This window comes from Mesoplodon densirostris, chromosome 3, assembly GCF_025265405.1.
Source record: "Mesoplodon densirostris isolate mMesDen1 chromosome 3, mMesDen1 primary haplotype, whole genome shotgun sequence".
NCBI lineage: Eukaryota > Metazoa > Chordata > Mammalia > Artiodactyla > Ziphiidae > Mesoplodon > Mesoplodon densirostris.
In genome coordinates, this window is record NC_082663.1 from 53,203,454 (window position 1) to 53,219,844 (window position 16,391).

General features: G+C 33.1%; 1 protein-coding gene across 10 annotated transcripts in view; it reads right to left on the reverse strand.

Moving 5' to 3' along the window:
- ADAMTS6 (ADAM metallopeptidase with thrombospondin type 1 motif 6) overlaps positions 1-16,391 on the reverse strand; it is a 292,238-nt gene that overhangs the window by 54,612 nt on the left and 221,235 nt on the right. For all 10 annotated transcript variants that reach the window (XR_009531448.1, XM_060092943.1, XM_060092946.1 and 7 more), the window contains 3 exons: positions 10,206-10,339; positions 8,479-8,602; positions 7,878-7,958 (listed from right to left, as the gene is read on the reverse strand). Coding sequence is in view for 9 of the 10 variants with exons in the window: in XM_060092943.1 (XP_059948926.1) it covers positions 7,878-7,958; positions 8,479-8,602; positions 10,206-10,339 (339 nt within the window). In the remaining variant the exon portion in view is untranslated. The remainder of the gene's footprint in view (positions 1-7,877; positions 7,959-8,478; positions 8,603-10,205; positions 10,340-16,391) is intronic.

Consider the following 16,391-nt stretch of genomic DNA (forward strand, 5'->3'; position numbering starts at 1 on the left):
CATAGTAGCACTATTCCCAATAGCCAAAGGTAGAAACAACCAAATGTCCATCAATGGATGACTGGATAAACAAACTGGGGTATATACAATACAATGGAATAACACTCAGCCATAAGAAAGAATGAAGAACTGCACATGCTTCAATGAGGATGAGACTAAAAAAAAATTACACTGAGTGGAAGAGGCTAGACATAAAATGTCACATATTTTATGCATCTATTCATAAGAAATATCTAGAAAAGGTAAATCTATAGGGACAAACAGCAGACTGGTGGTTGCCAGGGGCTGGGGAATGGGAAGTAACTGCTTAATGGACACCGGGTTCCTTTTGGGGTGATGGAAATATTTTGGAATGTACTAAATATCAGTATGCTGTTCACTTTAAAAATGTTTGAATTCTATGTTGTTTGAATCTTACCTCAATAAAAACAAAGTTTAAAAAAAAGAGAGAAAAGAATAAATGCCAGATGGGTAAATATTTAAATGTAAACATAGTTAAATCATAAAATGGTAGGAGAAAATGTAAGAGTACTTTTTAAAAAATAACATTGGGGTATTGAAAAGCTTTTCTAAGCATGACCAAAACCTCAGAAAGTATAAAGAAAAAGATTAGTAGATATGCATGCATAATTTTTTAAACTTCTACAGGAAAAAACATATTAAAAAGTTTAAAAATATGTGATAGAAAAAGGGTTATTAGCACTACTATACAAAAACTTTTATAAATAAATGAGTGATAATTTTGATAATGATTATCATGCTTTGACAGTGACAAACATGTCAGTTTAATTTTTTTGTTAGTATGCTAGCTTCTTCAAAAACTTTATCAGGCCAGATAAACAAGCATGCCCAAAGGACTAAAAGGGTCATGATGCAGAGAGTCTCTGACTCTCTGGACCTCTGTCAGTTGTCCTTAAGAGTATAGACCATTTTCATTCCCCCCACCCCCATCTGCCTGGCAAATATATCTGTACTTTCTTGACTTCACATATGCTATAAAATTCACTTGATTGTCAAAAATAAATCTAATTAATCTTTTGAGATAAGAACATGTTAACCAAATTTAAGGATTATTTAGTCTTAAATTTGTCTTGTATTTAAAATTTTTTTATTTTCAACTCTCACAGTAATTCTCTGTCTCATTTGAAACATCAAAATTCCTTGGTTATATAGGACATCTGAGCCTGTAACACATGAAACAGTAAAAACAAAAATAAAAACAAAAGCTCTAGCAGCTTTGAATTCTCCTTCAATTTAAACTCTCACTTTCCATTTTCCCATCTACTCACTTAAGGAATCCTAACTCACCTTTGCTGGTACCATAACGTAGTTCAGAAAAACACCAAACATTTAAGAAGGACTGAATAAGAATTTACTAAGGGAGGAGGATGTGGCATTATGGACAAAGAATTATCAAAGGGAAAACATCTGATGTCTTATTTTTGTTTTGATTCTTGCTGATGCAGAAAAGAATCTAAAATTATGGTGTAAAAATAAAGGAGTCTTCCTAAATAAAGGAAGGAAGAGCCTGATGATACTGGTATTCCACCTAAAGATGCATTCTAGATATAATCTTATTTTTAAAAGATTTAAGGAAAAAGAGGTGGTATTTTAAGGGGAATAAGAACTCAACCAGATTTCATAAGGGTCTCTGCAGAGCCTAAATCTGTCTCAAGGGATCAAACGTCAAATAAACAGAATTTCCACTTCTTTACAGAGGAAATAACTGGGATTGGACTTGTCCTCCAATTATAAATAACTAGAAAACTCACAAAATATATGAATCAGCTGTTTTTAGACATTGGCCAGGACTGTGCAGGACTGTGACACAGGCAAAAAGGAACACAAGGTGAGTCATATAATCTCCCTAGCTTCCTGCCTGGAGGCACTTTTTGTCAGTGTAGACCATGAGAACCCAAGCAGAGGATGGTGGTCTCACTGAGTTAAGGAGACAGAGATCAGAAACTGGGAAGGCTAAGATACTTGGAATTTGCAGAACCAGAGAATTAGAGTAAAAGGAGGGAATCTGTTGCTGAATAGTAAACCACATATGCATAGGATAAAATTCCATGAAGCCAGGCCAAAAAAACCCCACCAAAAACCAAACAAACAGAAACAAAAACAAAAAACTAAATAACCACAAGCAGAAAAATTTCTAGAGAAAGAATTCAGAGAGTTTCAACCACTAGGGCATTCAGCAGAGAATCATGCATTTTTAGTAGGGCTGAGCAACTCTAGAATTAAGGCTACTCTGGACTCACCTAAACAAAGCTCAAATACAAGCCTCAAAGGTATCAAGCTCATCAACAAGTTAGTTAACACTCTTTAAAGGAAAAAAACCCAACAACAACAAAATCCAGACTCTCAATAAAAAAATATTCACAATGTACAACATCCAATGAAAAATTACTACAACTGGCAAGAAAGGGGAAGGTACGGTACAAACCACGAAGAAAGCCAAGTCAAAGCAACAGACTCAGAAATGACAGAAGTTATGGAATTAGCAGAAAATAACTTTCAAAAAGCTATTATAAATATACTCAAGGATTTTAAAGGAAAACAAATATGAGAAAAAACTGGAAGATATATACAGATGGACGCTCAGATCTACACAAAGAAAGTATGCCAGATACAATAAATATGTAGGTAAATAGAAAATAATTGTTCTTATTTTTAAATTTTTAAAAAGGATAACTGACTCTTTAAAACAAAAATAATAACAATGTATTGTAGGGTTTATAACATATGAAAAAGTAAAATGTGTTTTTAAAAAATAGCACAAAGGATGGAAGAAGACAATGGAAATAAACTGTTATAAGCATCTTGCATTATACATAAATGGTATAATATTATTTGAAGGTATATTGTGATAAATTAAAGATGCATTTTGTAAACTCTAGAGCAACCACTAATTAAATAGAAAAAAGAAGTATAGCTAATAAGCCATTAGTAGAGTCCAAATGGAATACTATAAAACACTTGATAAACCTAAAAGAAGACATAAAAGGAGAATAAAGGGAAAAATACATGGAACAAATAAAAACATAGCACAATGGTAGACTTAAACCCAATGATTTTAACAATTACATTAAATATAAATGATCCAGATGTGGAGCTGACAAACTATGGCCCACCACCTGTTTTGTAAATAAAGTTTATTGTAACACAGTCATACCCATTTATTTATGTATTATCTGTATCTGCTTTCACACAACAATAGTAGAACTTAATAGCTGAGATAGAGACTTCATGTCCTGTAAAGCTGAAAATATTTACCATCTGTCCCTTTACAGAAAAAGTTTGGCAAGCCCCGCATTTAGAGACTGTAATTGAAAAAGCAAAGATGGTTAGATACAATAAGAAATCAGAGTCACACTACATGTTGTCTAAAAGAAACATATTTAAAGTTCAGAAACACCTACATGTGAAAAGTGGATGGATGGAAAAGAATTTACTATGCAAGCTCTAATCAGAAGAAATCTGGGTGGCTAGATTAGTATCAGTCAAAATAGATGAGGGTCAAAGAATATCATCAGAAATAAAGAGGAACATATGATAATTATAAAATGCTCAATACATCAAGAAAATCTAACAATTTTAAATGTCTATACACTTAACAACAAACTCTGAAAATAAATGAAGCAAAACCTTACAACTAATGGGAGAAATAAACAAATCCACAATTCTAGTTGGAGATTTCAACGTGATTCTTTCAATATTTGCTGAAACAAGGAGGCAGAAAATAAATAAAAATGTAAAAGACTTGAACAAAACTATCAACCAATTTAATCTAATTGACATTTATGGAATACTAAACCCAATACCACCATGATATACATTCTTCTCAAGTGCATATGGAACATTCACTAAGAGAGACCATATTCTGGGCCATAAAAACAAACCTCAACAAAAGAACTAAAATCATACAAATACCTTATCTGTCCATAATGGAATTAAGATAACCCCCAAATATTTGGAAATTGAATAATACCTTCTAAGCCATGCGTCATATGGTAAATAAAATATTTTAAATTGAGTGTTGGGAAGAAACAATATCAAATATATGGGATGAAGTTAAAGCAATGCTTAGAGGGAAATTTATAGTGAAAAATGCCTATTTTAGATTAGAAAAAAGATTTTTAAGATCAATAATCTAAGTTTCTATCTTGAGAAGCTAGAAAAATAACAAATTAAACACAAAGCGAATATCAAAAAGGAAAAAATAAAGAGAAGAGTGGGAATCGATGTACTGGAAAATGGAGAAATAATAGAAAAGTCATTTAAACCAAAAGCTTGTTCTTTGAAATGATCAATAAAGTTAATAAACACCTCACTAGAACCACCAAGAAAAAGAAGATACAAATCACCAATGTGAGGTATGAGAGAAGAGCCATCACTACAGATCCTACAGGCATTCAAACAGAATAAGGGAATATTATGCACAAAATTATGCGAATGAATTCAACAACTTTATACCTATTACAGAAACTGAATTTTTCATTAAAAACTTCCCACAAAGAAAACTCCAGCCCAGATGGTTTCACAGTTGAATTCTATCAAACATTAAGAAATAGGGGCTTCCCTGGTGGCGCAGTGGTTGAGAGTCCGCCTGCCGGTGCAGGGGGGGCGGGTTCGTGCCCCGTTCTGGGAGGATTCCGCGTGCCGTGGAGCGGCTGGGCCCATGAGCCATGGCCGCTGGGCCTGTGCGTCCGGAGCCTGTGCTCCGCAACGGGAGAGGCCACAACAGTGAGAGGCCCACATAACGCAAAAAAGAAAAAGAGGTGGGGATGGACTTCCTGGGTCGCTTAGACTCAGAAGAGTACCTTTTAATTCCCCTAAAAAAAAAAAAAAAAAAAAGAAAGAATATCAATTTTACCCAGACTTTTTCAGAAAATAGAGAAGAAAGGAATATTTCCCAACCAACTTTACGAGGACAGGTTTATCCTAATATAAAAACCAACAAATATGTTATAAGAAAAGACTACAGACCAATATACATGAACATAGATGCAAATATTCTTAACAGAATATTAGTAAATCAATTATAGCAATATATACGAAGGATAATAAATTTATGACAAAGTGATTTTTATCCCAAGCATGCTAGATTGATTTAACATTTGAAAACCAATCAATGCATTTACTATATTAACAGGAAAGGGAGGGGAAAAAATAACACATGATCATGCAGTAAACCTCAAAACCTATTCATGAAGAAAACTCTCAAAACTAGAAACAGAAGGGAACTTCTTCAACCTGATAAAGGGCATCTACATAAATCTTCTAGCTAACATTATATTTAGTGGTTAAAACAAACAAACAAAAAACCCCAAAAAACTGAATTCTTTCCCTTTAAGATAAGTAACAATGAAAGGATGTCCAGTCTCCTCACTTCTATTCAACATTGTACTGAAGGTCCTGATCACTATTATAAGGCAAGAAAAAAGATATAAAAGACATAAATATTGGAAAGATAGAAGTAAAACTGACTTTGTTGAAGGATGACATGATAATCTATGTTGAAAATCCAAATAAATGTACAAAGCAACTATCAGAACTAATACATGAGTATAGCCAGGTCACAGGACATGAGGTCAATACAAAAATAAATCAATTGCTGTATAACAACTGACAATTCAAATATGAGATTAAAATATCAATATCATTTACAATAACATCAAAAAGCATGAAATATTTAGTGACAGATTTTTAAAAAATCTGTATGTGCAAGATGTGTACACTGAAAAATAAGCATTACTGAACAAATGTAAAGACTTAAATAAATATACAGGTAAGTCTGTTCATGTATTGGAAGACAATATTTTTAAGATGTCAATTCTCCCCAAATTGATCTATAGATTCCAAATAATCTCTTTTTGTAGAAATTGACAAGCTGATTCTAAAATGTATATAGAAATGTAAAGGACCTAGAAAAGCAAAAATAATTTTGAGAAAGAGGAACAAATTTGAGGACCTAATGCTTCCTATTTTCAAGACCTAATGGAAATCTCTATTAATCAACACAGTGTGGTTTTGGTTTAAGGACAGACATACGGAACAATGGGAGGGAACAGAAATAGATCCATACATTCACACGCAATTGATCTCTAACACAAATGTCAAGGTAATTCAATGGGGAAAATAACATTCTTGAACAAAGGGTGCTATAGTAATTGAATATCCATGTGAAAATAACTGGATTTCAATCCTTATTATACCGTACATAAAAACTCAAAATGGACCATATATCTAAATGTAAAAGCTAAACCCATAATTTCTTTAAGACACATTGAAGACAATCTTTGCAACCCTGGGGTAGGCAAAATTTCTAAGATAGGATGTGAAAGCACAAACCATAAAAAAATTATTACATTAGATTTCATCAGAATTAAAAGACACCATTAAGAACAGAAATAAACAAGCCACAGATTAAAGAAAATATTCATAAAACATATATTTGAACAAGACATAACTAGAATATATAAAGAGCTCATAACTTTATAAAAAGAAAAAATGTAAAAATAGGCAAAATATTTGTTTAGACATTTTACAAAAAAATATCTACATGGGTAGAGTTAAAAAGACTGACAATACCAAGTACTGACAGGATGTAGAGCAACTGGAACTCTTTTACATTACTGGTGGAAATATAAACGATATAATCACTTTGGAAAACAGTTAACTTAATTAATTTCTTATAAAGTTAAACATGTACTTATCATATGACCCAGTGATTTCACTCCTAGGCTTTTTATCCAGGAGAAACGAAAACATATGCCTACACAAAACTTGTCTATGAATGTTCAAAGAAGCTTTATTCGTAATAGTTGAAGACTGACAATGACCCAAATATCCATCAACAAGTGAGTGGATAAATAAATTACAGTATATCCAAACAATGGAATACTATTTGGCAATAAAAAGGAATGAACTTCAGATACACTCAACAATATAGATGAATCTCAAAAACATGTTATGAACGAAAAAAAAGCCAGACATAAGAGTACATACTATATGATCCTATTTATGTGAAATTCCAGAATAAAGAAAAGTAAAATAATAAAATGTCAGAAAAGAGATCAATGTTTTCTGAGGCTAAGGCTAGGGGGACTTGACTGCAAAGGGTAATGAGAGAATGTTTTGGAGTCACAGAAATGTTCTACGTCTTGGTTGTGGTATTTATATATATATCTATATCTATATACAGAGAGAGACAGATACTGATAAAACTGTAAATACTTTTTGAACTATACACTTATAATGGATGCATTTTATTATATGTAGATTATCTCTCATTAAAATTGATTTAAAAAAATCAACTATGGGACTTCCCTTGTAGCACAGGGGACATGGGTTCGATCCCTGATCTGGGAAGATCCCACATGCCGCAGAGCAACTAAGCCCATGCCCCACAACTACTGAGCCTGCGCTTTAGAGCCCATGAGCCACAACTCCTGAAGCCCACGCACCACGACTACTGAAGCCCAAGCGCTCTAGGGCCCGTGTGCCGCAACTACTGAGCCTGTGTACTACAACTACTGAAGCCCATGCGGCTAGAGCCCATGCTCTGCAATGAGAAGCCACCTCAGTGAGAAGCCCATGCACCACAACGAAGAATAGCCCCCCGCTCACTCCAACTAGAGAAAGCCTGTGCACAGCAATGAAGACCCAACGCAGCCAAAAATTAAAAAAAAAAAAAATCAACTAACCCAATGAAGAGTAACCTATAAACTACTGATTTTTTTGTTTAGTTCTTTCATGTGGAACTTCTTTTTAACATGGAAGTGTTCTACCTCAAAGCAGTATGTCTTTTCCTTCATGATACTGTGGTGCTTTTCCTCATTAATTTTTAAAATCTAGCAAAATATGCTACTTACCAATATAGTTCTTTGACATGGCAACTTCTCTGACTTCGATGTGAACAGAGCCTCTTGGTATCTGCACTACTTCCATGTAGCCTGGAACACAGAAGACAGCCAGTAATAAGCAGCATCTGGAGCTTTCGTCAGAAAATGAGTGTTTAGTAAGCATTCAGTAATAACAGTTTCCTTATTCTTCCATGCTTTCTTTTACTCTTTATAAATTGTGAATAATGAGCAAATTCCCCTTTGGGTTCATGAATACATCTAAGAGTATTTTTCTTTTCCTCTAAAATTATCTCAAGATATCTTTAAAGTCTCAAGATATATAATATTGGTTCATTTTTTCCCCCTCGACACATGGCCCCCACTTTAAGGCTCTGCAGGAATTCCCATCTTAAAGAAACGTGGCTAAATGAAGTCAAGTAGAAATGGAATAATATGTCCTTAAAATATCTAACCTGAAGTCACATTTAATATTTAAAGAACTGAAAGCAATTTGGGGAAAAACCATTGTCTGCCTGAATAAAGAAATTTTTAAAATAAGGGGGGAAATCAAATATTTTGGCTATTCCAAGTACACCAGAGGTGTGAGGAAGAGTTCTTTCTACACACTCACCTCCTCTGGGCAACGAATCATTGAAGAACCCTTCAATGGCATCACATGTGCTTCCATCCCCTCCACAGACTCGACATCTATCTTCCCTAGCATCGGATCCCAAAATATTATCACAACCTACATGCTGAAAACAGAGAAGAATATTCAGTGTGTCAAAAAGAGGAGGAACTCTTGGACCCACTAACCAAATGAATATAACTTATTTATTTACGTGTTTTTCCAGTACAGGAAATCTAAACAGGAAATACTTTCCTCTTTCCACTTTTACCTTCATTCCCTAAGTAATTCTAGCTAACACTTCTCAACACATAAGTTTAAAGAAAAAAATTCTGATTCCCCAGGAATGTACACCTATATTTCTAGCTTAGACTTCTTCTTCATTTATAGATACCAGGCTCCAATTCTTAAAATATTGTAATTTGTTGGCAATGGGCTCTTACTTATACCCTCAATTAATAAATGCAAGAACTAAGAAAAAATGGCATATGGTCCTACACAGCAAGGGTTATAACAACAAGAGTCTTGACTGAGCATTATGGTTTGCCCTTTCTAAACCACTGGCTCTTTTGGATATCCAATTGTTAGTGTTAGTGTCAAGGATTAGTTGTGGAATTCATGCCTGAGGAAATCTCTAAAAACGAACACCTGTTTCCATTAGCTGAATAAAATTACCATAAAGAAAAAGGAGATATAAACATAAAATTGTATTGTAGAAGCTGAAATTCTACCTTTCAATTTTGTATTTAATCATAGAAATGTGGCCTTCATATATTTTTGGCATATTTTGGCACTTAAATTTGTAATTTGACTTTTAGCCATTGATACCAGGCATGCAATGTCTGAATATAACCTGTGCCTGGGTCTTGGTTATCTGAAAAACATTTTTATACCGTCCCAGAAATAACTTTTTCTTCAAGTAAATACACACATACACACACACACACACACACAGTGCAACATCAGATACATTTGGAGACAAGTTAACCAGAAGGACAGAAACTTGCAAGAAATTATGAGACTAACTAAAATAGACAGTGCTTTTTATCTCATCTTTCTCAGTTTCTGGCATTTAGTTTTATGCTTCTCTTTAAGGTCAAACAAAAGCAGACAAGAAAGAAGTTAAGAAAACAGTGGCTTTTGTGGCTAATTTCTTATGATAAGATTCATACACAGGTCTAGGAAAATACCATGGATTTGCTTCTGCAATTCCCAACTGGTCTGGTTAATTCTCTGAAGTAAATGCATTAATAAGAGTAATTCTATAGCGAAAACCATTATAAATGCTTCAAAAGAAGACAAAATGGGACAAGCATAGCTGTTTTACACTTTGAGGAAATCTTTTGCTATGAAATATATCAAATAATCTTTCATTGAGAACACACAGTAGACATATGAATGAGCTGAATCCTCATTCCCCCTCTTTGCTATCATCTTGTTTGTAAACAGAAGAATAATGGAAATTAAATTCCAAAATATCTTCATAGCTCTAGCAATCCCTATAAACATAACTAGAACACCAGAATCAATCACACTTGCATGGTGCTTGAATGTGAATGGATAATTCTACCTTTAACTATGTACATTTCCTTACTGAAAATTAAATTAAAATGTAGCCCTCTTTATTAAAAATTAGCATAGTATTAATTAGGAGCTACTATCTGAGAAAAAAAAAGACAGAAGTCTCAAAAACCCCAACAAAAAGCAATGAAATTCATAATCTGAGCAACCTTGCATTCTCCATTGATACAGATATCCAGTGAATCTGCATTGCACTGAGTCCCATCAATCACCGCAGGGGCACGTTCAGTGTAGAAATTGTAACCTTCAGCCAAGCAGTTTAACGCACAAGGTTTTACGCCACCTGGACAAATATAGTAGAAGAGAAATAAATGGAGTGGTTCTCCTAAGGAACAGTGATTCAGTATCATCTACAGCATATTTACGATTGATAACAGACCATCACTCTCTGACTATATACCTAGATGTGTAGGTTTCTTTTCTTCTTTGCTAAAATTTCATCTTTACTTTCATTGCTTGTGAAACTTGAAGGAGGACCTGCTGAGTAATCTTAAGGTTTGAAAATTTCAGGTATTTCCCATATATATTTTCAATATATTAAGGTCAAAAGGGATCACAGTGGAGGTAACTGAATGTTGAAAAAATGGATGAAATAAAAGCAATTTTGAAAAACTAAAAAAATAAAGTTTAGGAAGGGCTTGAGAATGACCTTGTATGACAAATAGGAATTTATGCAAATTATGTCACTTGTTACTGAATACGATACAAAAACTGCTACTTCAAGCAGAGATATGGTAATTATAAAGTAAAAGTAAACTTAGAACTGCTTTAAACATATCATATTCCATGAAAGTGGCTCTAGCATGGAGATAAATTCTTATGAGATTAGCAAGTCAAAGATAAAATTAATTATAGCATTAAATTTGAAAAATTCTTATGAGATTAATAAATCAAAGATAAATATTGGGTTGGCCAAAAAGTTCGTTTGGGTTTTTCTGTAAGATGGCCAACCCAATATTACACAGCATCAAACATTTTTAGTTTAAATAAATTGAATAAAAACTTAAAGAAATAAACTTGAATAATTTTTTTAAAATCTAATTTTATATTGTGATAAATGCATACAGTAACTTGAGAATTTTTATTTTGTAACTTGAAATTTGTATTTCAATAGCTGTGTGTGTATTTCAAGGTTGACGTGGAAAATAGGTATAAATAGTAGCAATTAAAAAAAACCAAGCAGATTACATATCATAACTTCTCAGTATATTGGAAAAGTAGCAATCAATATGGATTTATTTTATTCAAAACTGAACATAAAAAAGCTATTTATAAAAATGTAATTAATGATTAAAATTAGGACTTAAAAATACTTTCTGTTGAACCTTTGTTTCATGATGTTTAAAACACTCTGGCCTTATTATAATGATCAGATAAAATTTCTTTGAAATAAAAAAGACTACCTCTAAAAAAAGAAAATTAGACAGAAAGATGAAATGACATGCCTAGGTCTTAGTGAAGGTAGAAACCAGGTTTCTACGAGGTGAAGTAAAAGAGAAGCCAATTGAGTGATGGAGACAATGATAACTTATAGAGAGAACAATCGATTAAAGTAGATCACTGTTACAGTTGACTTTTGTCATGTAAGAAGATGGCCAAATATTGTCAGACATTGTTTTTTCAAGAGGAGATGGAAACCTAGACTTTAAAAATATAAACTCTTGGGCTTCCCTGGTGGTGCAGTGGTTGAGAGTCCGCCTGCCGATGCAGGGGACATGGGTTCGTGACCCGGTCCGGGAGGATCCCACATGCCACGGAATGGCTGGGCCCGTGAGCCGTGGCCACTGAGTCTGCGCGTCCGGAGCCTGTGCTCCGCAATGGGAGAGGCCACAACAGTGAGAGGCCCGCATACCGAAAAAAAGAAAAAAAAATATATATATATATAAACTCTTCATGGCAACTCATATAAAGTTTTCAAAAATACTGTGGAGGCTAAAACATGTATATAAGTAAAAACGGTTCCTGAACTGCCAGTTTACAACCTCTGGCTGAAGTCTGTGTTTTCTTCCATTTTCAATGTCTACAGGCTATAGAACTTCTATATAACATAATGTTATTATTAGGCTTAGGTTAATGATACATTTTGCTGTACTGAGCACAGAAATAACAAGTAATAAAATAATTTCTTCCTGAACTGATAATCAAGGTATTATATTTATTTTTATAAGAGTCTCATGAATAAAATTGCTCTAAATTTCCACAGATCTAACTGGGATTTTTTTTCATTACTACCCAGTGTAGTTCTTTTTCCATTTTTTATTGTAATGCTTTGGAATTTAATGCAGCTTTTTATGCATCAGACTATAAAAAGTGAACATGAGTCTTTTATTTACACAATTTTAGTATTATGTAAGGTAGTATTTGATAGGCAGAACACATAAATGCTCTGGTTGTATTCCTTAGCCCACTACACTGTGTGATAATAATACAAATATATTTATTCTTCCTTTATTGCTGAAGATGTGTTCAGCTTCCTCTGCTACAATAAGTTTTCAGAAGAGGTAATGTTATTATTTCAAGAAGGGATTTAAGATGATTCTCTGAATGGAAGGTGACATTACCAATTACCTTCACTTAAAGCTTATTATGAATTTAGGGTTAATTTACAAAGCACACAATTATCTAGATGCTAATTATTAAATCTGTGAGTTATTTCAGAGACTTACTTCTACAGTAAGACAAAACAATCCCAAATGTATATGCACCTAATAAAAGCAATTCAAAATACATGAAGCAAAAACCTACAACCACACACAAAAAGCAAAGCCATAAAACAGTTGAAGATTTTAACACACTTCTCTCAGGAAACGATGAAAAAAAAATCAGAAAGAATATAAAAGATCTGAACAATACTATCACCCAGCTTGACCTTATTATCATATAGAACACTATATCCAACAACTAGAGAAAACACATCCTTTTCAAGTATACACAGAACATTCATCAACCTGGACAATAAGCTGTATCATAAAACAAATTTCAACTATTTAAAAAATTTAAATCATACAGAGTATTCTCTGATCATAATGTAATTAAATGATAAATCAATAACAAAAAATCTAGAAAAAAGCAACTATTTAGAAATAAAAATAACGCAGTTCTAAATAACCCAGGAGTCAAAGAAGAAATCACAATGTAAATAAGAAAATATTTTGAACTGAAGGAATAAAAATACATCAAATGTTAGGAATGCAGAACACCAAAATAAACCCCTCCCCTCAAATAATAATAAGAGCAAAAAATTAATTAGAAAAAAAGTACTAAAGCCAAAAGTTGATTCTTTGAAAAGCGTAATAAAATTGATAAACTTCAAGCAAGAATGATCAAGAAAAAGAGAGAAGATACATATTATCAATAGCAGAAATGGAAGAGTGTATATCACTACAGATCCTATAGATACTAAACAGGATAATAAGAGAATGTTATTATCAATTATCTGCAAATAAATTGGGCAACATGGAAGTAACATAAATTTCTTGAAGACACAAATTCAAAAACTGACATAAGAATAAAAAAATCTGAATAGCTCTTTATCTATTAAAGGAGTTGAGTTTGTAATAAAAAAATTCTTTTCACAAGAAAATACTGAGCCTAGATGGTTTTATTAGTAAAATCTATTCTAAGGAAGACATATTATCAACCCTACAAACTTCTTCAAGATAAATAAGGATTCTATTTCTGGAAGCCAGAGTAACTCTGATACCAAAAGTTATCAAAAACATGACAAGAAAAAAATTTACAAGTCAATATTCCTTATGAAGATAGATGTAAACATCCTTAATCAAATATTAGCAATTAAGCCCAATAACAAGAAAATAAATAAAAAGATAATAAATCATTATCACATGGGGTTTATCCTGGGAGTAAAATGTCAGTTTGGCATTATAAAATCTATCAACTAAGTCACTATATTAACAGAATAAAGAAGAAAAACACATATAATTAATACATGCACAAATTGTACTGAAGGGCCAAGTCAGTGAATTAAGGCAAGAAAATAAAATAAAAAGGTACAAAGATTGAAAAAAAAAAATCTCTATTTCCAGATAACATGACTATTTACCAAGAAAATTCTAAACAATCTATAAAACAACTATTAGAACTAGTAAGGGAATTTAGAAGGGTCACAAAGTTAATATATAAAAATCAATTGAAACAATTGAAAATAAAAAATTCTAAACTTTTATTTACAATAGTGTCAAACCATAAATTACTCAGGAAGAGATTTAACAGAAGATGTGCATGACCTTACACCTAAAACTATAAAGCATAGCTGAGAGAAATTAAGGAAAACATGGAGAGATATACCATGTTCATAAATTGGAAAATTCAATATTGTTAGTATATCAGTTTTTCCTCAATTGATATAAAGATTCAACATGACAACAATCATAAACCCAACATGTTCTTCTGTAACCATTAACAACTGATTCTAAAATTTACGTGGAAATGCAAAGCACTTAGAATATACAAAGGACTCTTTAAAAACAGATTAAAGTAGGAGGAGCTTACACTACCCATGTCCAAGACTCTACCGTTAAAGTAATCAAGTCAGTGTGGTACCAGCATAGGATTGACAAATAGATCAATGAAACAAAACAGAGTCTATAAATACACTAAAAATACATACCATACCCCCAAATTATTTTTAGACTGTAGATCTAAATATAAAGATCAAAACCATAGGCTTTTAGAAGAAAATATCTTCCTGAGTTAAGGTAGGCAAAGATTTCTAAGACAGGACATAGAACACAATGACCATAAAATTTTAAAAAACTGAAAAATTAGAATTTATCAAAATTAAAATCTTACACTCATCCAAAACACCATTTAAAACATAAAGAAAAGCAAAGAAAGTAAAGAAAGCCATAGGCTGTGAGAAAATACTTGTAAAACCTATCTGATAAATGAACCACTTGAGAATAAAAAGATAAATAACCAATTTAAAAATAGGCAAAGGCAAGAGGCACATGAAAAGCTGCTCAACATCACTAATTATTAGAAAAATGAAAATCAAAACTACAATGAGGTATCACCTCACACCGGTCAGAATGGGCATCATCAGAAAATCTACAAACAACAAATGCTGGACGGGGTGTGAGAAAAGGGAACCCTCTTGCACTGTCAGTGGGAATGTAAATTGATATGGCCACTATGGAGAACAGTATGGAGGCTCCTTAAAAAAACTAAAAATAGAGCTACCATATGATCCAGCAATCCCACTACTGGGCATATACCCTGAGAAAACCATAATTGAAAAAGACACATGCACCCCAATGTTCATTGCAGCACTATTTACAATAGCCAGGTCATGGAAGCAACCAAAATGCTCATCGACAGATGAATGGATAAAGAAGATGTGGTACATATATACAGTGTAATATTACTCAGCCATAAAAAGGAACGAAATTGGGTCATTTGTAGAGACGTGGGTGGACCTAGAGACTGTCATACAGAATGAAGTAAGTCAGAAAGAGAAAAACAAATATTGTATATTAATGCATATATGTGGAACTTAGAAAAATGGTACAGATGAACCAGTTTGCAGGGCAGAAATAGAGACACAGATGTAGAGAACAAACGTATGGACACCAAGGGGGGAAAACGGTGGTGGTGGTGGTGGTGGTGGTGGTGGTGGTGGTGTGATGAACTGGGCGATTGGGGTTGACATGTATACACTGATGTGTATAAAACTGATGACTAATAAGAACCTGCTGTATAAAAAATAAATAAAATTCAAAAAAATAGGTAAAAGATTTGAACAAACTTTTATAAAAGAAGACAAATGCTCAATAAGCACATGAAAACGTGCTCAACATATTCAATGATCAGAAAATGCAAATTAAAACTTCATTGAGACAACATTATACACCCATCAGAAGAAGACTGAAAACACCAAATGTTGGCAAGGATGGGGAGCAAACAGAACTCTTATACACTGTTGATGGGAGTGTGACTGGTACAATCGCTTTGGAAAAACATCTGGCAGTTTCTTTTAAAACTAAACTCACAGCTACCCTATTGCCCAGCAATTCCACCCCTAAGTATTTACCCAAGAGAAATGAAAACATATGCCCACAAAAAGACATACACAAATGTTCACAGCCGCTTATTCATAACAGCTGAAAACTAGAAACAATCCAGGTTTCCATCAATAGCAGAATGGATAAACAAACTGGTTAGTACAATGGAATACTGCTCAGCAATAAAAAAGAATGAACTAATTACATTTGCAAGGACATGGATGGATCTCAAAAACATTAGGCTTAGAGAAGCCTTGCATAAAAGAGTAAATATGCCATGATTTCCTTTACATGAAGTTCTGTAACAGAAAA